Below are 22,782 nucleotides of genomic sequence, written 5' to 3' on the forward strand. Positions count from 1 at the left end.
GGGGACACCAGAAAGACCTGACAAAGATGTAGATAAAATAAGTAAAAAGGTTAGATGTCTTTGGACAAGCCAGTCAAAGTTATAAAACGCAGAACACGAGCAGCTGCTCGAGCGTCATCACCTAAAATATCCGGTAAAGTAGATGGCAGGGACAGGACAACACGAGATTGACTAAAGCGGGGACACGACAATAAAACATGGCGCCCTGTTAATGCCTGACCACAAGGGCACTGCGGGGCTGGGTCACCGGAGAGTAGGTAGCGGTGGCTAAACCGGCAATGCCCAATCCGCAACCTAGTCAGAAGGACCTCCTCTCGCCGAGATGGTCGGGAGGAGGTTGTCCAAGCAGTTGGGAGTGGCTTTACTGCCCAGAGCTTGTTTCCTTGGAGGAATGACCAAGCATCCCACCACAACGACACAAGTCTCTTACAAACATCCCCACGAACGTCAGATGATGGGACACAATGGGAGGCTGGCCGAGGCAGGAGGACTGCAGCCTTGGCTGCAGCATCAGCAGCCTCATTCCCAGGCACTCCTACATGTCCGGGAACCCACAGAAAGCTGACAGGAAAACCACTATCAGCGAAAGAGTGGAGGGACTGCTGTATCCGTTGAACCAACGGATGGACCGGATAGGGAGCTCCAAGGCTCTGAAGAGCACTGAGTGAGTCAGAGCAGAGTACATACGATGAATGGCGGTGGCGGTGGGCATACTGAACGGCCTGATGGAGAGCAAAAAGCTCGGCCCGAAAGCTGGAACATTGGGCGAGGAGCCGGTATTTAAAGGTGGCGGCCCCGACGACAAAGGCACAGCCGACACCATCGTCAGTTTTGGAGCCATCGGTGTAAATAAAGGTGTGACCAGCAAGTTGAGCACGAAGTTCGACAAACCGTGAGCAATACACTGCAGCCGGAGTACCCTCCTTCGGGAGTGAGCTGAGGTCGAGATAAACATGAACCGGAGCCTGGAGCCAAGGTGGTGTCGGGCTCTCACCCTCTCTGAAGGTGGTAGGGAGGGCAAAATCCAATTGTCGAAGCAGGCGACGGAAGCAGACTCCAGGGGGCAGCAGGGCAGACACATACAACCCGTACTGACGGTCGAGAGAATCGGCGAAGAAGGACTGGTAAGAGGGGTGGTCGGGCATAGACAACAGCAGGCATACCGACACAGCAGTACGTCGCGCCGGTAGGTCAATGGTAATTCGGCAGCTTCAGCATAAAGACTCTCGACAGGACTAGTGTAGAAGGCTCCGGTCGCAAGACGTAACCCCCGATGGTGGATGGAGTTGAGACGGTGTAAGAGGGATGGCCGAGCAGACGAGTAGACGAAGCTCCCATAATCCAGCTTCGATCGGACTATGGACCGATACAAGTGAAGCAGGACAGTGCGATCCGCTCACCAAGATGAACCACTAAGAACTCTGAGGACATTAAGGGAACGTGTACAACGGGCCGCCAAATAAGAGACATGCGGAGACCAACACAGTTTCCTGTCCAACGTGAGCCCTAGAAACTTAGTTGTTTCCACGAATGTGAGAACAACGGGACCGAGATGTAAGGATGGCGGAAGGAACGCTTTATATCGCCAAAAGTTGATACAAACCGTCTTCTCTTCAGAGAACCGGAAGCCATTTGCCACACTCCATGAGTATAGGCTGTCTAGACAACGCTGAAGGCAGCACTCCAGGAGGCATGTTCGCTGGGCACTGCAGTAGATCGCGAAGTCATTGACAAAAAGAGAGCCTGAGACATTAGGTGGAATGCAATCCATAATTGGATTGATCGCTATGGCAAAAAGGGCTACGCTCAAGACGGAGCCCTGAGGCACTCCGTTCTCCTGGAGGAAGACGTCGGACAATACGGAACCCACACGTACCCTAAACTGTCGATCTGTTAAAAAGGAATCAATAAAAAGGGGCAGGCGACCGCGTAGACCCCACCTGTGCATAGTGCGGAGGATACCTCCTCTCCAACAAGTATCATAAGCGTTCTCCAAATCGAAGAACACGGCTACCGTTTGGCGCCTTCGCAAAAACTTGTTCATGATGAATGTCGACAAGGTCACAAGGTGGTCAACAGCGGAGCGGCGGCGACGAAGCCGCATTGGACATTGGTAAGTAGCCGTCGAGATTCAAGAATCCAAACTAACCGAGCGTTAACCATGCGCTCCATCACCTTACAGACACAGCTTGTAAGAGAAATGGGGCGGTAACTAGAAGGAAGGTGTCTATCCTTCCCGGGTATAGGAACAACGACGGCGTCACGCCAACGCATGGGGACCTCACCTTCGGTCCAGACGTGATTGTAGGTACGAAGAAGGAAGCTTTTGCCCGCCGGAGAAAGGTGTGCCAGCATCTGAACGTGAATGACATCTGGCCCCGGAGCAGAGGACCGGGACAGTGCAAGCGCACGTTCGAGTTCCCGCATAGTAAAGGGGGCATTATAAGTTTCCAGATTCAGCGAGTGGAAGGAAGGTCGCCGAGCCTCTTCTGCCTCTTTCCTGGCAAGGATGGCAGGGTGGTAATGAGCGGAGCTTGAAACCTCCGCGAAAAACCGGCCGAAGGCGTTGGAGACAGCCACAGAATCAACGAGGACCTCATTACCTGAGGTCAGGCCAGGTACCGAGGAGTGGGCCTTAATGCCCGACAGCCGGCGCAGGCCACCCCAGACGACAGAAGAGGGAGTAAAACTGTTAAAGGAGCTGGTGAAAGAGGCCCAACAAGCTTCTTTGCTGTCTTTGATGACTCTGCGGCATTGCGCTCGGAGTCGTTTGTATCCAATACAATTCGCCAACGTAGGATGACGGCGAAAGGTGCGTAAAGCACGTCGTCGAGCACGGATAGCGTCTCTACAAGCCTCGTTCCACCAGGGGACGGAAACGCGACGTGAAGAAGAGGTAGTACGAGGAATGGTAGAACAGATTGAGAGGTCCAAGTGGGAGTAGGTATGAGTAGAGTCCGAGAGGAAAGTCGGGGCGCCAGTATTGAGGCAGACAAGATTGAGATGGTTGAAGACATCCGCCAAGAGTGAGCCTCTTTGACAGGATGCAGGAGAGCCCCAAAGGGGATGAAGGGCATTGAAGTCGCCAAACAATAAAAACGGCGGGGGAAGCTGACCAATCAGGTGCATCATGTCAGCCCGACTAACAGCGGATGACGATGGAGTGTAGATGGTACAAACTGAAAAAGTAAAAGCAGAAAGAGTAATACGGACAGCTAGTGATTGGAGTGGGGTGGTCAATGGGATGGGATGGTAATAGACATCGTCCCGAACGAGCAACATGACCCCACCATGAGCTGGGATACCGTCTACAGGGGTGAGGTCATACCGCTCCGAGGTATAGCGGGTAAAGGCAATACGGTCAGTCGGGCGCAACTTGGTTTCCTGGAGACCAAGGACGAGCGGACAGTGCAGGCGGAGGAGCAGTTGTAATTCCTCCCGATTAGATCGAATACCTCTTATGTTCCAATGTAACAAGGCCATCGCTAGTCAAAAAAGAGGGGGAACGAGACGGGGGAAGAGCTGGTCACCTCGACGGCCACGGAGGGCCAGGTTTCGAGGGAACAACGCTACATCGGGCGGGAGGCGGATCCTGTTCCATCGAGTCGTCGCCAGCTGCGGCCGCTGTCCCTGGTGGTGTAGGAGGGGCAGCATCATTTGGCGACGAGAGGCCAGCTGAGCGCCTGGCAGCAGAGCATCCCGGCGAAACTGAGGACGGCCGGGAGCAGCGACTCACGGATGGAGAGTCAGACGAAACGCGCCGGGGTGGAGAGGGGGATAGAGAATTCTTCTTGGAGGCCTTCTTGGAAGTCTGAGGAGGCACAGGGGTGGTGGGCCGGACCCGAAGAAGGTCCTCACGCGCAGTGTCCGTTTTGGAACGCCGGACCTCTGAAGCTGGGGTCCGGAACGTTTCCCCGATGGACGCCTGAGAAGAGGATCGCTTCTCAGGCGGTGGGGGGGGAGGAGGAGGAGGAAGGGTGGCCCCTGGGGCAGAGGGGGCAGGGGCCATGGGGGAGGAGGATTTGGAAGGGAGGGATTTGGGAGGCGGAGGCAGAGACCCCAGATGGGGGGAGGAGGCGGATGGGGGACAGGATAGGGGTGAGGATACCACGGAAGGAGGGGACACAACTGAGGCAAACGTAGTGGTCAATGGCACGGAAAAGAGGCGGTCATACTTCTTCCTGGCCTCAGAATAAGAGAGACGATCCAAAGTTTTGAGTTCTTGTATCTTCTTCTCCTTCTGATATGCAGGGCAGTCTGAGGATCTAGGCGAGTGGATGCCAGGACATTTAACGCACCGAGGTGGTGGGGTGCATGTATGTTCCTCACCAAGAGGACGTCCACAATCGCCACAAAGGGGCTCAGCCTCACACCGTGACGACATGTGCCCAAAGCGCAAACACCGAAAACAGCACATAGGAGGCAGGACGTAAGGTCGCACGTCGCACCGGTAGCACATCACCTTTACATTCTCTGGGAGAACGTCCCCCTCGAAGGCGAGGATAAAGGCCCCGGTGTCGATGCGTCGGTCTTTGGGGCCGCGCGGGACTCGCCGGACGAAATGCACGCCTCGGCGCTCCAGGTTGGCCCTGAGCTCCTCATCAGATTGCAGCAGGAGGTCCCATTGAAAAATAACCCGCTGCATCCTATTTAGTGCCAGATGCGGGACAATGGACACTGGGATATCCCCTAGGCGGTCGCACGCCTGAAGCGCCGCCGACTGTGTGGCGGAGGTGGTCTTTATGAGAACGGACCCCGAACGCATCTTACTGAGAGCCTCGATTTCCCCGAAGATGTCCTCAATGTGCTGAACAAAGAACATGGGCTTGGAGGTGGCGAACGCCCCCCCATCGGTTCGAGAACAGACCAAATAGCGGGGGAAATACTTCGCCCCAAGCCGGCGGGCCTGTCCCTCCTCCCAGGGAGTGGCCAAGGGGGAAAGGGCAGGAGAACCAGAACTAGAGACAGTATCTTTCCTTTCGAAAGACTCGGCCGCGGAGCGACCTGATACGTGTTGACGTTTCATCTGCGAAACGTCCGCCCTGATACCACCCATTCCGACCAGGGGCTCTCCCCACGGGCGCCACCCAGCCTCAGCAAGGGCCACCTGGCAGGATGACCATTGCCGGGAGTCCTGATGCCCCAAGGAGACGGGCATCTACTCCTTGGCCGACGTGGGGATGGTGCAGCTCAGGTATTGGCAGTACGATCCCTGTGTTGTCAGGGGGCCACAACCTAGAGGGTACATGACGACCCCACCACAACGGGCTGGCTACCGTGCTGGATTTCGGGTGCCATGGAAAGTCCATCATGATCGTAGGTGCAGATGGGGACGCACTATGGGCGTAACTTGTACAACCCATCAGGCGTTTAGGCCCAATTTGAGGAATAGTGGGTATGGTTACAACGCCGGTACTAATGCTGAGTGCCAAGGTCTTAGTGCACTGAGGACCAGTGGTATACCATGTAAGGCGTCCTTCCCCAAAAGGCTTGTACTTCTGTAGAATTTTGAAAAAAATGGAGGTCAAACCCCAAGGGGGACCATCACATGGAAGGCCGAAACGGTTGAAACTCCTTTTAGTCGCCTCTTACGACAGGCAGGAATACCTCAGGCCTATTCTTATCCCGGACCCGCAGGGGGGTCATTAGTTATGTGATCTACCCATCTAATCTTCAGCATTCTCCTGTAGCACCACATTTCGAAAGCTTCTATTCTCTTCTTGTCTAAACTGTTTATCGTCCACGTTTCAATTCCATACACGGCTACACTCCATACAAATACTTTCATAAACGACTTCCTGACACTTTAAATCTATACTCGATGTTAACAAATTTCTCTTCTTCAGAAATGCTTTCCTTGCCATTGCCAGTCTACATTTTATATCCTCTCTACTTCGACAATCATGAGTTATTTTGCTCCCCAAATAGCAAAACTCATTTACTACATTAAGCGTCTCATTTCCTAATCTAATTTCCTCAGTGTCACCCGACTTTATTCGACTACATTCCATTATCTTCATTCTACTTTTGTTGATGTTCGTCTTATATCCTCATGTCCATTCCGTTCAGCTGCTATTCCAGGTCCTTTGCTGTCTCTGACAGAATTACAATGTCATCGGCGAACCTCAAAGTTTTTATTTCTCCGCGGATTTTAATTCCTACTCCGATTTTTTCTTTTGTTTCTTTTACTGCTTGCTCAATATACAGATTGATAACATCGGGGATAGTATACAACCCTTTCTCACTCCCTTCCCAACCACTGCTTCCCTTTCATGCCCCTCGACTCTTATAACTGCCATCTGGTTTCTGTACAAATTGTAAATAGCCTTTCGCTCCCTTTCTTTTACCCCTGCCACCTTCAGAATTTGAAAGAGAAAATTCCAGCAGAAAACTTATTTAAGTGAATTGAGACTTCATTCAAAACATAAGGTAACGAATGGAATTAATCGTTGGCTTTGCAACTGAAAGAAAATATTAGCACATCACGAGCCTTATTTTAGTAACTATTGTATATAGGATATTCTTCTGGAACTTTGCTGAGTATTTATCAGCGAAATCTGTAGCAGTAGCTAGTAATTGCAGTAAATAAATGTATGATCTTCTAAATCGTTGGGAACTGTGATTTTCCTCTTTCACCTTTATTCAGCGTTACAGCCTCATTTTAGGACCTGCTTCAGGAATTCTTCAGCAGGCTGAACACTCATCGCCCTACACGCAAAGTATCTTCCCCAGGCAACAGAAGTTAAAACGATGAATGTCTCTAACATTGTTAAAATCTTTCAACACACGGAACTTTTATGTATCCCGTCTATGAAATGTGTTAAAATTTTTACAAATCTGGAGTGATGTATCAGAAACACGTTATATTTTTGCTGAGTTTTCACACATTTCGGACGACCTTGTTTAGAGAAATATTTTGGCTTTGACTGTCCTCTTTCGAAATTATCATGTCCTAATACGTATTTCGAGTTTCGTGGAGCACATAGTATTCAGTAATGAATACATATTGTTTTTAATACTCCTATTTAAATTCACTGTATTATGAATCTCTTCACATATTCATATACTCTGCCAGTATTATGTCAGTTTCGTGGAGTAGTCTTTTTATAGGTCGTGCCAGTTCTTTCAGACATGTCCACATATGCAGCGATTATTCCTGGAAACTGGCAAAATAAAGCCTGAAAGAACAGACATCACATTTATAATTAAGGCGAGGACGGTCTAAGATCACTTCAATGCGAACGCACGCTCCGTTCAGACTCTTATGGGAATCGGCGAAATACCACGGGTAAGGAGCATAATGGTCAAGGTACATTGCATCCGTAGTGTGCGGATAAGTTGCGAATTTTGGTCTGACGGGAGGTGCTAAGGTAGACTCTACAGGTGCGATGACCACTGTGTACGAATAATGCAGTGGTCAGCGCAACTACCTGGTAAGCAGAAGATCCATAATCAAATCCCGGTCCGGCACAAATTTTCAACTTTCCCCATTGATTTAAATCAATGCCCACTGGCAGCTAGTGTCATTAATTCCTTTGTTTCTTGAATAAGGGTACTTATCCTTCACTGTTACGTGTATACGGAAGGGATAATGGAGATCTGATAGAAGCTGGGACAATGGAAGCCAGGGTAAGGAGAGACGAAGATCGAGGAACGTCTATGGAGGGTAAGCTCAGTGTAGGATTGTACTACCCATTAATTATGAGCAACGAAGCAAGTCTTTTCCTATCTTCGACTTTCACGAAACTGTTACACGCCCGTTACTTCCGTTTACCGAGCGAGGTGACGCTGTGGTTAATACAGTATATAGAGAAACAAAGTCCAAATCACTCTCTTGTTATCGTCATTTAATTTTTACGTTGTTTCCATAAATTAAGGCGGTACCAGGATGGTTCCTTTAAAAAGGACACGGCCGTTCTCTTTTCCTATTCCCTCTCTACCCGAACTTGTGCCCCTTCTCTAACGACCTTGTTGTCCACGGGTGTCAGTTCTACTTTCGTAGAGCAGTTACACGAGCGTCAAGGGTCGACGGAACTCATCGAGCATTGTCCATCCACCGCTCTGGAGTCTGAAGATGACTCTTTCATAGAGTCGAAACCGGTCACTCTCTCCAATAAAAAAATATTTAAACAAGATTGCGATCAAGACTGTTTTAAATTTTAATTTTAATTACTTTTAAGATCGCCGACTATGTTTTCAAAAATCTTATAATCTGTGCGGTCTTCGGGCTTATTTTTTACTCCAAACTGTTTTGATTACACCTACAGGACCTGAAGGCATTGTCCCAGAAGGCACTGAACATTTTGAAGTGTCTTAGCCACAAGTCTTGCGGGAAAGGATAGGGCGCGTCTGCTTCAATTTTACAAGGCTCTCGTGTGATCACGGCTGAACTACGAGTACACAGTGTACGGATCAGTGAGGCCTTCGTATCTGAAGACCGCTGACGCTGTATACCTTGGCGGGATCAGGCTGGTTATGGTCCCGTAAGGACTAGCCCCATACCCAGTCTCCGTGCTGAGCTGCGGAACCACCACTTACCATCCGGCAGCAGCTTCTCATGGTACGCCAGGCATATCAGTTCCTCACTACACCCAGTTCCCCAGTATAACATACCGTTGCTCATCCAGCTATGGAATGTCGCTTTGCCAATCGTCCACGGGCAATGTGACCGTTTGGAATCTGTGTGAAATGTATGTTGGAGTCCTTTGCCGTGGGTAACGAAGGGGCTCAAATCTGGAGTTTTAACCAACTGCCACCTTGCTTACAGAAGAGCCTCAGAGTAATTTATGATTTAGTGCAGTACAGGAGAGACTGCACTCTAGCTTCTATTTTTAATATGCTGTTTTCCAACATTTTAAATAATCATCCCGATTATATAGCTGTATTCACGGATGGGTCAAAACAGGGGCTCTGTTGGTTGCTCTGTGGTTTTCCCGCATCATGTCCTCAATTCCGTTGCTTCCAGAGGTTACTGTAATCGATGTCTTACTATCCGCGATCTTGAGGACACTGGAGCAGATGAAATGTGCCATGCCTGCTAAATTCCTCATCTGTTCCGTCTCCCTGAGTACCCTTCAGTCACGTTTGCATCCAGCTGCTAAAGTAGTCCAGGACACCCCGCCCTGGATACAAAGGCTTGGGAAGAAGATGTCCTTTATACTGGATGCCTGGACACATGGGTATGCAGGAAACGAAAGGGCAGATACAATCGGTTAGTTCAGTGTACCAACATCCAGCATGCTGTCATTCACTGTTGATGTTTCGATGTGAAAATGAGTATCTGGAACAGACAACAACCTCCGTCCAGTAAAGCCCACAACGCAGTCTTGGTGTACCTCCTTCCAGCCACGCGGACTGGATGAGATTCTCCTTATTCGTCTTCGCTTAGGCCACAGCTCTATAAAGCATGGCTTCTTGCTTCGACGACAGGACCTTCCAATGTGTGGTGCATGTGACGTGCGGATCGCTGGACGCCACATTTTATTAGATCGTGTCCAACCAGCGATCAGCGGCAGATTTGCCCTCCAGTTTAGGAAACGTCCAAACGAATGTGGTGAGAGTTTTTTTAACGTTGTATGATTTCTCCAACTTGTTTCCTAAAATCTTAGGGAGAAGTTTTTAACGTGTTAACAAGATGACTGACTCACCTTTTTTTTTTGTAAGTTGTCAGCCAGTCACATTTCTGCCGTTTTACTTGTGTTTTAATGCCAGGTGTAGCATTCCCCCTTTCTCCATTGTCTTAAGACGTGTGAAATACAGTGATTGTGTAGGTCAAAGTGAATGATGTGGGAGTGAGTGCATCAGCATCATTTTGTAGGTTTCTTTCTTACAGTGTGTCATCTGTTTTCGTAATTTTAACCACGTTCGCCTAACGGCCTTGCCGCAGTGTTAACACCGGTTCCCGTCTGATCAACGAAGTTAAGCGCTGTCGGGCTGGATGGGTGACCATCCAGTCTGCCGAGCGCTGTTGGCAAGCAGGGTGCACTCAGGCCTTGTGAGGCAAACTGAGGAGCTACTTGATTGAGAAGTGGCGGCTCCGATCTCGTTAACTGACATACGACCGGGACATCGGTGTGCTGACCACATGCCCCTCCATAACCGCATCCAGTGACGCCTGTGGGCTGAGGATGACACGGCGGCAGGTCGGTACAGTTGGGCCTTCGTGTCCTGTTCGGACGGAGTTATCCACATTCGTTTCTTTTAATGTGTGCCGAACTATCCGCGATCTTGAGGGCACCGGAGGAAATGGAACCTGCCTGCTAAATTCATCATTTGTTCCCACTCCTTGAAACAGTCATCTATCCCAAACGGTTCCTCTTCTTTTTTGTATTTCGACATAACAGTCATCAAGGAGTGTGACTGAATGAAATTTAAAATATTAATTTGACACCACAAACAGTCGTTTAGCCACAGTCACTAAAGCAATGAAATTTTTAAAAGATTGCATAACTAGTTTCAGCGCAATGAGTCGTCATTAATGTAATCACAAACCTGGACAACTGCAATAATAATTTCAACCACACGTCCTTCAGATATTACGAAAGATACACTAAAACGAGCAAACTGAAGCAAAGGCAGCAGAAATTGGCCACAAGACGTCATGACAGTTTTTGATTGATCATTCATTTCACACCTTAATGCAGTGGAGATGAAAACTGCATTAGGATGCAAGATATTGCATACACTTATTTTGGGCTTTATTTTGGGCTTTCTGCACGTTATAATATTATGAAATGCGAGCCTTTATTTGCAAAATGATCGACGCATCACTGCTGGGCGTAATGCAATTACATATAACGCCTTGAATCCTGATGCAATTTTCATCTACTCTACATGAGAGTGTGAAATGACCGATGAACCAAAAATTATCATGACGTCTTGTGACTCGTTTCTGCTGCCTTTGCTTCAGTTTACTGGTTTTAGTGTATCTTTCGTAATATTTGAAATAAGTGTGGTTCTACTTGTTAATTTAGTTGTCCAGGTTTGCGATGACATTTGAAAATGACGACTGAGTGCGTCGAAATTAGTTATGTAAACTTTTAAAAATGTTGTTGTTTTAGTGACTGTGGCTTGAAGACCATTTGAGGTTTCAAAAAAAAGTTTTAGGTTCCTCTTGTGTGTGCAGTACATAATGCTGTAACATGCATTCATACACTTCTACATTTAGAGTTTCCTTAAGCGCGATATAGGAACCACACCTTAATCACGTAAACCACCCATATAGCATAGCACTGCCTCCCCTGTACTTCACTGGTGCCAAGAAACTTACTCCAAGCATTACCTAGACCCAAAACCTTCCATCGGATTGTCACAATGTATAGCGTGATGAATCACTCCAAATCACTCGTTCATGGCGCCTTTCTTTATACTGCCTCAAGCGTCGCTTAGGACGGCACAGGTATTTACCCTAAGCCGTCGGCACACGTGCTGTCGAACGTTAACGTTGAGCGTGCCAAGTTCGACGTGCTGCTGAACGCTCAGGAACGATATGACTTGTGCATACGGTACGTGGGCCCCAGCGTGGTATACACGATCGCAACGCTCTCCAGTGGCAGTTGAGGGATGTTTCTAGTTCGTAAATCACACTGTTTAGTCAACGGGCGCGCGTAGAATTCCCACATTAGCTCTATTAAAACGCACATTTCCTCCATCGTCCACGAAAAGGAAAGTACCATGTCCAATCAATAAGGACACAGGTTTATAAAAGTTTCATTACAAACAGTGTGGTAAAAATCTGGAATACTTCTCCGCATAAGATAAACATTATTTCATCATTCCCACATTTTAGTAAAACCCCAAGGTTAGTCTTACTTCATCACTGTTCCTACGCAGTAACAGAATCTTTGCAACTTGTGAATTACGAAGCGTAAAAGAAAAAGGAGCAAAATATCTTTATACAAGTAGCGCAAGCTGTCCTGTAGATTGAGCCAATCGAACAGTCACCCCTAAAAAAAAAGTGAACTTATATTTACATAACATCAAATATTATAGCATATACTTATATTAAACTAATAAAAAAGTATCAGAACGTAATAAAAACGTGATCGTTAGGAAAAAAATCTGGAAGCGTTAGGACGCCAACCACGGCCTCAATAAAGACTCGTTACCGGACAGAGACGCTACTCATTACGCTAAAGCAACAAGAGGCGCCTAGAGTTTAATCACATTGTCTTACCCGTTCTAAAAACGTTAATCGTAGATAATTATGTTACTTATTGAAATTTAATTATAACAAATTGTACCAAGAACAATGCGTTTTGGGTGGATCTTCAGTGGGTCGCTGCCTTCAAATAGCCTACTCTCATAATACGCAAGTTACAATAATTCTTTGGCCACGAATATGGTGTTTCTCAATTTCTTGGAACGAATCACACAACTAACAACGGGTTTTCCAGTGATTCTCAATTTGCTGGTGCTCAGAAACGGCGTATATACATGTAGGTTTGAAATGAATGCCAATATGGCGCCTCACAACTTTGTACTGAAGGGAGACGGCGTGCGTGTGACGTAGGTGGCGTTGTGTCATCTCATTGGTCAACGCTCAGACGCACGCTCAGAATACCTGACATGCCAGATATTCCTCTGCACGTTCGGAAAGACTCCAGAATGTGCTATTCCACGCTACGACGTCAGAAACTCGGCACGCTCAACGCTCAACGTTCGGATGCACGGTCCGTGTGCCGACGGCTTTACGAGGAGCTACTCAACCACTGCATCCCATTCTTTTTAAATCCGTCACACAGTCATTGTGCTAGCTAGATCGCTGGTAGCTCTTTGGAACTCACGAATGATTCCTTCCGCTGATTTCACGCGAATTTTTACGGCCACCCAGTGCAATGCTCGACATTCCCTGTCTGTCAGTACATAAGGACTGCCTGATCTTCATTTAGCTGCGGTTGTTCGTTCGCGTTCCCACTGCCCAGTAAAATCACCAACAGTTGGGTTAGGCGCCCGCATCTCGTGGTCGTGCGGTAGCGTTCTCGCTTCCCACGCCCGGGTTCCCGGGTTCGATTCCCGGCGGGGTCAGGGATTTTCTCTGCCTCGTGATGGCTGGGTGTTGTGTGCTGTCCTTAGGTTAGTTAGGTTTAAGTAGTTCTAAGTTCTAGGGGACTTATGACCGCAGCAGTTGAGTCCCATAGTGCTCAGAGCCATTTGAACCATTTTTTTTAGTTGGGTTAGGCAGCGTTAGAAGGGTTAAAATGTCCCTAATGTAATTGTTTATCGGGTAACATCCAGTGACTAGCTCACATTCGAAGCCACTGAGCTCACACGACTGTCCCATTCCGGTGTTACTGCTTCTCTACTAACAACACAAAAGTTCCCGCATTATTTTATACTGGTGGTTCCGCCTCATGTGTCATCTAGTGGTCAGTTCCGAATTACATAGGGGTGTCCGGATACTTTTGATCATATAGTGTCTGTATTTGTAGAATAAGTCAGAGATGCAGAGTTGACGTCTTCTCGCAGGCTGCACAGTGAGACCGGCGGCGGTGCTTGGTGCCCCCGCAACATGGTGACGCGCGCCGCCGAAGAGTGGCTGCAGGTGGAGCTGCACTCGCTTCACGCCGTCACGGCGGTGCGCACGCAGGGCCGCTACGACCACGGCCGCGGCCAGGAGTACGCCGAGAACTACCTGCTCGACTACTGGCGGCCGGGGCTACACTCCTGGACCAGGTGGAAGGACAAGATAGGCAACAAGGTGAGACAGCCAACTAGGCTGTCACTGCTGGTACTACCACTGACAAAATATTATGCAGGACAGGGTGATTCAGCTGCCACTACTGATGTTTTAATGCAGCATGCAGTGCCTTCGAAAACCACGTGCAAGACTGTCATACTCTCTCTCTAGATACGTATAAACTATTAGTCCAACAGAAAAAAATGAACAGGACATTTTTGTAGGGAATTTAATATAGTTAAATTTTGTACTGGTCTAAGTTTTCGCTAGAGGCCGTCGTTTTCGAATTATTCAAATAAACGTACAAAAGTGACCTCCCAAGACGTTTTTTTTGAAGAACTCGAAAACTTTGGCCTCCAACGAAAACGTTTCCCAGTACAAAATTTAAGTACAGTACATTAATTACGAAACAGCTCTATTATTTTTTTCTGTAGGACTAACAGTTTTCACATGGCGAGCAAGAGAGTATTAAAATCTCACTTGTGGTTTTTGAAGGTGTTGCGGGTTGCATAAAAAACAATCGATAGGTGGAGCTGACTCACACTGTATAGGTCTCGCAAAAGATGCTGCCTTGAGCAACCACAGTTTTCTTCATTTTCACTCATATGCGTTTCGGTAAAGTTTCAGCATCGCTCATTTTTATTTTCTCAGTAGCACTTACTGATGGTCATAGAGATGTACTGCCAACGACAAGCCGGCCGCAGCCGAGAGGTTCTGGGCGCTTCAGTCCGGAACCGCTCGACTGCTACAGTCGCAGGTTCGAATCCTGTCCCGGGCATGGATGTCCTTAGGTTAGTTAGGTTTAAGTAGTTCTAAGTTCTAGGGGACTGATTCCTCCGATGTTAAGTCCAATAGTGCTCAGAGCCATTTGAGCCAACGACTGACAGCTACAGGAACATCAGTATTTGCTATTAAGAAGATAAAACTGAACCCAATGACGATGATGAAACTTTGCAGAAATATATTTGGATGAAAAAGAATGAAATTGTGTTTGCCCAAGGCAAACTTATTTTCAGCACCTATTTATTAGAAAGCAAACATATGCAAATGGCGAGATATAACATCAAAATGAAATGAATACCTATATATGTGACTTCTATGGTTCCGCTTTTCTTAAAACATATGTTTTTCACTCCTTTTTGTTACCCACAGTTGGTTTCATTTGTGGGCTGTCATATGTTGGTCCTCGATTTATATCTGTTAAAGTGTGATTCACTTGTAGCAGGTATTGAATGTCAAGGTTTAGGACGAAAATATAATCTGAATATTTTGTTGCAAATGTTAATCTTAATGTGCGTCAGTTAAGTACTGAATTTAACAAGAGGCATTCTTTGTTACGTTTCTTAAAATGACAGCATGTTCCCCTTTGCAAAATGGCCTGTTCGTGTAGCTTAACACACAGTTAAATACAATGTAATATAATTTTCCATCTCCTGAAAAAATTGGACTCCGTACTGGACGGGATAAATGCTATGGAAAAGAAGTAGCGATGAAATAATATCAAAGGATATTTTTGGCTCAGAAATGGGCAGTTCGGGCAATAAGCGGTGTAAGTTTGCTAACATCTTGTGGACCCCTGTTCACTAACCTCGGTTTTCTGACACTGGCCACTCAACATATATACTCTTTACTGTCGTTTCTTGTTAACAATATCAGCTTATTCGCGAGAATTAGCAGGTTTCACTCAGTCAATACTAGACAGATATTCAATCTGCACTTGGATCGCACTTCCTTAACTCTTGTGCAGGAAGGTGTGCAGTATATTGCTGCATACATTTTCAATAAGTTACCACAAGAATTCAAAAATATTAAGAGTAATCCACGCGCTTTCAAACTGAAACTTAAGAGTTTCCTCATGGGTCATTCCTTCTGTTCTGTTGAGTTCCTTGAAAAATTAAGCTGATTCCTATGTTATATTATTGACTGCGTTTACTTAAACTTATGGCTTGATGTTTTGGGGTCCATAAACGTTTTGTTTTTATCTGTCATTAAAAATGGTTGAAATGGCTCTGAGCACTATGGGACTCAACTTCTAAGGTCATTAGTCCCCTAGAACGTAGAACTAGTTAAACCTAACTAACCTAAGGACATCACACACATCCATGCCTGAGGCAGGACTCGAGCCTGCGACCGTAGCGGTCTCGCGGTTCCAGACTGCAGCGTCCAGAACTTTTATGTTGTAATTTCATGTACTAACACGTTCCACGATCGTGGAGATTTGCTCCTCAATTTGTTCCTACGGAACGAGGTGTGTAAATATAAACAATAAAATGACATTGCAATTCTGTCAGAGACAGGAAAGGACTTGGAAGAGCAGTTGAACGGAATGGACAGTGCCTTGAAAGGAAGATATAAGATTAACATTGTTATGTATGAGGCGGAACGATGGGCCTCATGGAAAAAGGTTTACCCGGCTGAGTCACGCAATTTGACTCCTAGTCTGATCACGAGGTGTGGCCATTAATTGAACGCATTGATCACATAGGCCGACGTGAGGATTACTGAAGTATACTTGACGGGATGTATCTGGAACATCTTAGGTGATTAGAAAGTTAGTAGACAAAAATACAATTAAATACTTAGCTTAAATTCAGAACCAGCGGTGAACGTCGATCTTGACTTTGTACACTAATATTACAAGTGCAGTTATAGAATGAACTGCGAATACTTCTTTACAATTCTGATTGCTTCACACATATAGATAAATTGTCAATGCACAAACTGTACGTGGCGCCTGGCTAGGTCGTAACTACTGACTTAGCCGAAGGCTATGCTAACTAGCGTCTCTGCAAATGAGGTCTCTGAAGCTATAACAAGTGAACCATTCCTATTAAAGTCGGCTGTAGAACTGGCCAGTGCGCTAGCTTGCCTCGTAAGACCAGCCGAGTGGCGGCGCTCGGTCTGCTAGTGTCGACAGTGGCTACTAGCGGGTCCTGTGTGTACTGACGGACCGCGGCCGATTTGAAGCCTACAACCTAGCAAGCGTGGCGCCTTGAGGTGACACCACAAACATGAACAAAAGCAGAACAAGGCTAATGGAATAGAGTCGAATCAAATCAGGTGACGCTGAGGGAATTACATTAGGCTACGAGACAAAATAGTAGACAGGTTTTGCTATTTGGGCCACAAAATTACTGATGATGGCCAAAGTAGAGAAGATGTACTGCCAGTTGGGAATGGCAAGAAAAGCGTTTCTGAAGAAGAGACATTTGTTAACATCGAGTATAGACTTTTAAGTGTTACGAAGACTTTTCTGAAGGTATTTTCTGAAGTGTTGCCATGAATGAAAGTGAAACATGGACGATAAACAGTTTAGACAAGAAGAGAATAAAGCTTTTGGGACGTGGTGCTGCAGAAAATGCTGAAGATTGGATTGGTAGATCGCGTAACTAATGAGGAGGTCTGAGCAGAATTGGGGAGACAAGAAATTCGTGGCACTACTTGACTAACAGAAGGGATTGGTTCATAGGACGCATTCTGTGCCATCAAGGGATCACCAGTTTAGTACTGGAGGGATCTGTGTGTGTGTGTGTGTGTGTGTGTGTGTGTGTGTGTGTGTGTGTGTGTGTGTGTGCGCGCGCGTGTGCGTGCGGGGGGGGGGGGGGGGATTATAGAGGGAGACCAAGCGATGGATACAGTATGCAGATTCAGAAAGATGTAGGTAGTTATTCGGAGATACAGAGGCTTGCACAAGGTAGAAAAGTATAGAGAACTGTATCAAATCAGTCTCTGGACTGAAGACTACAACAACAAAGGGATAAGGGAGAGTTAGGGCGTAACACCTAGTCGCCAACGAGGTCATTAGAGATTATGGGCTCCTCTTCGTTGCTCACTTCGCTAATAATTACTCCTTTCCTAGCCGATGACAAATACTTAAAGCGTTAGCATTATTTGATACTCGGTTGGGTAAAGTTTTTTAAGCCCAACGGATTCAGAAGTCACGATTCATTCATTGTATCCTTTGTCGGAAGGTAACATTGAATTATAGTAACAAAATCATGCTACGAGATTGAATAGAACTTAACCTCTCAATAATGCTTCTATTTTGGACGACTTGCTCAACTTGCGACTTAGTATTCTGTATCGTTTCTGACACACGGCCGTAAAATTCCGTATACTACTTGGCTCCTACGGAGTGTTCGCGACCGACCACATATGTTAACTCCACTTTAACACTTTCCCTACCATTGGGACGCGTGTATCCCACGATAGATTATCAGACAACCAGTAGGAATTTGTTGTATGTTATTGCCATGCATCAACATCCCAGTGGTAAGTAGAAACTAGCTAATGCCTTGCAGAACTCTTAGAATTCCAGCTTGCACGTGCTGGTTGCGCTTTCTCCAAGTTTCTTTGTTAAGCCTGTGCTGCAATCACTTCGTATTGTCGTGTCAATTTAGTTCGCGCATGAGCGAAGGCAGGCCAAGGAACAAATTTGCAAAGCAGGCTGCTGTCGCACCTTCCCAGGCAATTCCTATCATCGAACTGCGCGACCGTATTGGCGTTTGCCGCATCACGAAAGGTGCCTTACTGAGCACCTGCAATGTGACTTAAGTACGGGGAAAGCTACTCTATCCACTGGTGGGCGTACATTTTCTGTGTGTGTCTTGCAGTTTTTGCCCAGTCCTCTTCTGAAACCCCAGAGGTACTTACGAATAACTCTGTATATCCCACACATCCCTATGTTGAAAAACGAAATTGCGGGAAATGTTTTTTTGTGTCGTTATTTCTGAATACGACATTAATTAAATTACCCTTAAGCTAAAGTCTTTCACTCTGAAAAAAAAAGAATGTTAGTGAAAGGGTTAACGACTACGACTGCCCCGTTGGCACGCGCACCGAAAACAAGTAACTATAAAACTCATTGTTGAGACCAAAGACGCTTAGCCACTCGTTGTCGCACGTCGCAGAGGTATTTGTTCTCTTGTCGATCGAGGTACAGCAACTATGACCTCACAGCGCGTAGCATAAATGATAATGTGGCAAGGACTACGAAGGATATTAGTTGTGTGCTTTTCGAAAAACATCATCCCATCATTTCTCTTAAATGATATAGGGAATTTACTGAGTGGAAGTGGATTTAAACGGCTGTCCTCCAGATTGCGAGTCCATTGGCTTAGCGGTGTGCCACCTCGTCCGTATTTACTCTCAATTCAAAATGGCTCTGAGCACTATGGGACTTAACTACTTTGGTCATCAGTCCCCCAGAACTTAGAACTACTTAAACCTAACTAACCTAAGGACATCACACACATCCATGCCCGAGGCATGATTCGAACCTGCGACCGTAGCGGTCGCGCGGTTCCAGACTGTAGCGCCTAGAACCGCTCGGCCACTCCGGCCGGCATACTCTCAATTCATAAGGTGCAGTCTCCCATGAACCATGGACCTTGCCGTTGGTGGGGAGGCTTGCGTGCCTCAGCGATACAGATGGCCGTACCGTAGGTGCAACCACAACGGAGGGGTATCTGTTGAGAGGCCAGACAAACATGTGGTTCCCGAAGAGGTGCAGCAGCCTTTTCAGTAGTTGCAGGGGCAACAGTCTGGATGATTGACTGATCTGGCCTTGTAACATTAACCAAAACGGCCTTGCTGTGCTGGTACTGCGAACGGCTGAAAGCAAGGGGAAACTACAAACGTAATTTTTCCCGAGGACATGAAGCTTTACTGTATGATTAAATGATGATGGCGTCCTCTTGGGTAAAATATTCCGGAGGTAAAATAGTCCCCCATTCGGATCTCCGGGCGGGGACTACTCAAGAGGACGTCGTTATCAGGAGAAAGAAAACTGGCATTCTACGGATCGGAGCGTGCAATGTCAGACCCCTTAATCGGGCAGGTAGGTTAGAAAATTTAAAAAGGGAAATGGATAGGTTAAAGTTAGATATAGTGGGAATTAGTGAAGTTCGGTGGCAGGAGGAACAAGACTTTTGGTCAGGTGATTACAGGGTTATAAATACAAAATCAAATAGGGGTAATGCAGGAGTAGGTTTAATAATGAATAAACAAATAGGAGTGCGGGTTAGCTACTACAAACAGCATAGTGAACGCATTATTGTGGCAAAGATAGACACAAAGCCCATGCCTACTACAGTAGTACAAGTTTATATGCCAACTAGCTCTGCAGATGATGAAGAAATTGATGAAATGTATGACGAGATAAAAGAAATTATTCAGGTAGTGAAGGGAGACGAAAATTTAATAGTCATGGGTGACTGGAATTCGTCAGTAGGAAAAGGGAGAGAAGGAAACATAGTAGGTGAATATGGATTGGGGGGAAGAAATGAAAGAGGAAGCCGCCTTGTAGAATTTTGCACAGAGCATAACTTAATCATAGCTAACACTTGGTTCAAGAATCATAAAAGAAGGTTGTATACCTGGAAGAATCCTGGAGATACTAAAAGGTATCAGATAGATTATATAATGGTAAGACAGAGATTTAGGAACCAGGTTTTAAATTGTAAGACATTTCCAGGTGGAGATGTGGATTCTGACCACAATCTATTGGTTATGAACTGCAGATTGAAACTGAAGAAACTGCAAAAAGGTGGGAATTTAAGGAGATGGGACCTGGATAAACTGAAAGAACCAGAGGTTGTAGAGAGTTTCAGGGAGAGCATAAGGGAACAATTGACAGGAATGGGGGAAAGAAATACAGTAGAAGAAGAATGGGTAGCTCTGAGGGATGAAGTAGTGAAGGCAGCAGAGGATCAAGTAGGTAAAAAGACGAGGGCTTGTAGAAATCCTTGGGTAACAGAAGAAATATTGAATTTAATTGATGAAAGGAGAAAATATAAAAATGCAGTAAATGAAGCAGGCAAAAAGGAATACAAACGTCTCAAAAATGAGATCGACAGAAAGTGCAAAATGGCTAAGCAGGCATGGCTAGAGGACAAATGTAATGATGTAGAGGCTTGTCTCACTAGGGGTAAGATAGATACTGCCTACAGGAAAATTAAAGAGACCTTTGGAGAGAAGAGAACCACTTGTATGAATATCAAGAGCTCAGATGGCAATCCAGTTCTAAGCAAAGAAGGGAAGGCCTAAAGGTGGAAGGAGTATATAGAGGGTTTATACAAGGGCGATGTACTTGAGGACAGTATTATGGAAATGGAAGAGGATGTAAATGAAGATGAAATGGGAGATAAGATACTGCGTGAAGAGTTTGACAGAGCACTAAAAGACCTGAGTCGAAACAAGGCCCCGGGAGTAGACAACATTCCATTAGAACTACTGATGGCGTTGGGAGAGCCAGTCATGACAAAACTCTACCATCTGGTGAGCAAGATGTATGAGACAGGCGAAATACCCACAGACTTCAAGAAGAATATAATAATTCCAATACCAAAGAAAGCAGGTGTTGACAGATGTGAAAATTACCGAACTATCAGTTTAATAAGTCACAGCTGCAAAATACTAACGCGAATTCTTTACAGACGAATGGAAAAACTGGTAGAAGCGGACCTCGGGGAAGATCAGTTTGGATTCCGTAGAAATGTTGGAACACGTGAGGCAATACTAACCTTACGACTTATCTTAGAAGAAAGATTAAGAAAAGGCAAACCTACGTTTCTAGCATTAGTAGACTTAGAGAAAGCTTTTGACAACGTTAACTGGAATACTCTCTTTCAAATTCTAAAGGTGGCAGGGGTAAAATACAGGGAGCGAAAGGCTATTAACAATTTGTACAGAAACCAGATGGCAGTTATAAGAGTCGAGGGGCATGAAAGGGAAGCAGTGGTTGGGAAAGGAGTGAGACAGGGTTGTAGCCTCTCCCCGATGTTATTCAATCTGTATATTGAGCAGGCGGTAAAGGAAAGAAAAGAAAAATTCGGAGTAGGTATTAAAATTCATGGAGAAGAAGTAAAAACTTTGAGGTTCGCCGATGACATTGTAATTCTGTCAGAGACAGCAAAAGACTTGGAAGAGCAGTTGAACGGAATGGACAGTGTCTTGAAAGGAGGATATAAGATGAACATCAACAAAAGCAAAACGAGGATAATGGAATGTAGTCGAATGAAATCGGGTGATGCTGAGGGGATTAGATTAGGAAATGAGACACTTAAAGTAGTAAAGGAGTTTTGCTATTTAGGGAGCAAAATAACTGATGATGGTCGAAGTAGAGAGGATATAAAATGTAGACTGGCAATGGCAAGGAAATCGTTTATGAAGAAGAGAAATTTGTTAACATCGAGTATAGATTTAAGTGTCAGAAAGTCGTTTCTGAAAGTATTTGTATGGAGTGTAGCCATGTATGGAAGTGAAATATGGACGATAACCAGTTTAGACAAGAAGAGAATAGAAGCTTTCGAAATGTGGTGCTACAGAAGAATGCTGAAGATAAGGTGGGTAGATCACGTAACTAATGAGGAGGTATTGAATAGGATTGGGGAGAAGAGAAGTTTGTGGCACAACTTGACTAGAAGAAGGGATCAGTTGGTAGGACATGTTTTGAGGCATCAAGGGATCACAAATTTAGCATTGAAGGGCAGCGTGGAGGGTAAAAATCGTAGAGGGAGACCAAGAGATCAATACACTAAGCAGATTCAGAAGGATGTAGGTTGCAGTATGTACTGGGAGATGAAGAAGCTTGCACAGGATAGAGTAGCATGGAGAGCTGCATCAAACCAGTCTCAGGACTGAAGACCACAACAACAACAACAGTCTCCCATACTGATTTATAACTCCACAGTTTTATATTGGCACCTTGGTCTGCGTTTGCTGGCTCCCACTTCTATCTGAGTTACGTATTACTGTCATTGAGCACTGTTGAGGTTTCAGTTTATCTCCAGGTTTTACCGAGTGACAAATGTGGCGTCATTATTAGCGCGTGCGATCTGTGTCAAGCACCTCACAAAGCAATTTTATGTCGAGTGCAGGTAAACCCATGTATAGCAGCCTTTGTCCAGGTAATAAAGAGTTTGATGCTGTAATACATTCATGGCTAAATTACGCGAGTGGTGTTGACGAGTGTGAGGATCACATCTACACGTAGATATGCGATGATGATTCAAATTCTGAAATTTCTGGCAATGAAAGAGATGATGATGCAATAAGCAATGATTATAAGAGGGCTTGTTATGGAAAAGAAACGGGTACAAATG

At 45.9% G+C, this 22,782-nt stretch overlaps 1 protein-coding gene across 3 annotated transcripts in view; it reads left to right on the forward strand.

The window, feature by feature from the left end:
• The window catches only part of LOC126248524 (discoidin domain-containing receptor 2-like), an 891,455-nt gene that overhangs the window by 594,200 nt on the left and 274,473 nt on the right, over window positions 1-22,782 (forward strand). For all 3 annotated transcript variants that reach the window (XM_049949580.1, XM_049949588.1, XM_049949595.1), the window contains exon 4: window positions 13,468-13,699. In XM_049949580.1, the coding sequence (XP_049805537.1) occupies window positions 13,468-13,699 (232 nt within the window). The remainder of the gene's footprint in view (window positions 1-13,467; window positions 13,700-22,782) is intronic.

This window comes from Schistocerca nitens, chromosome 1, assembly GCF_023898315.1.
Source record: "Schistocerca nitens isolate TAMUIC-IGC-003100 chromosome 1, iqSchNite1.1, whole genome shotgun sequence".
Lineage (NCBI taxonomy): Eukaryota > Metazoa > Arthropoda > Insecta > Orthoptera > Acrididae > Schistocerca > Schistocerca nitens.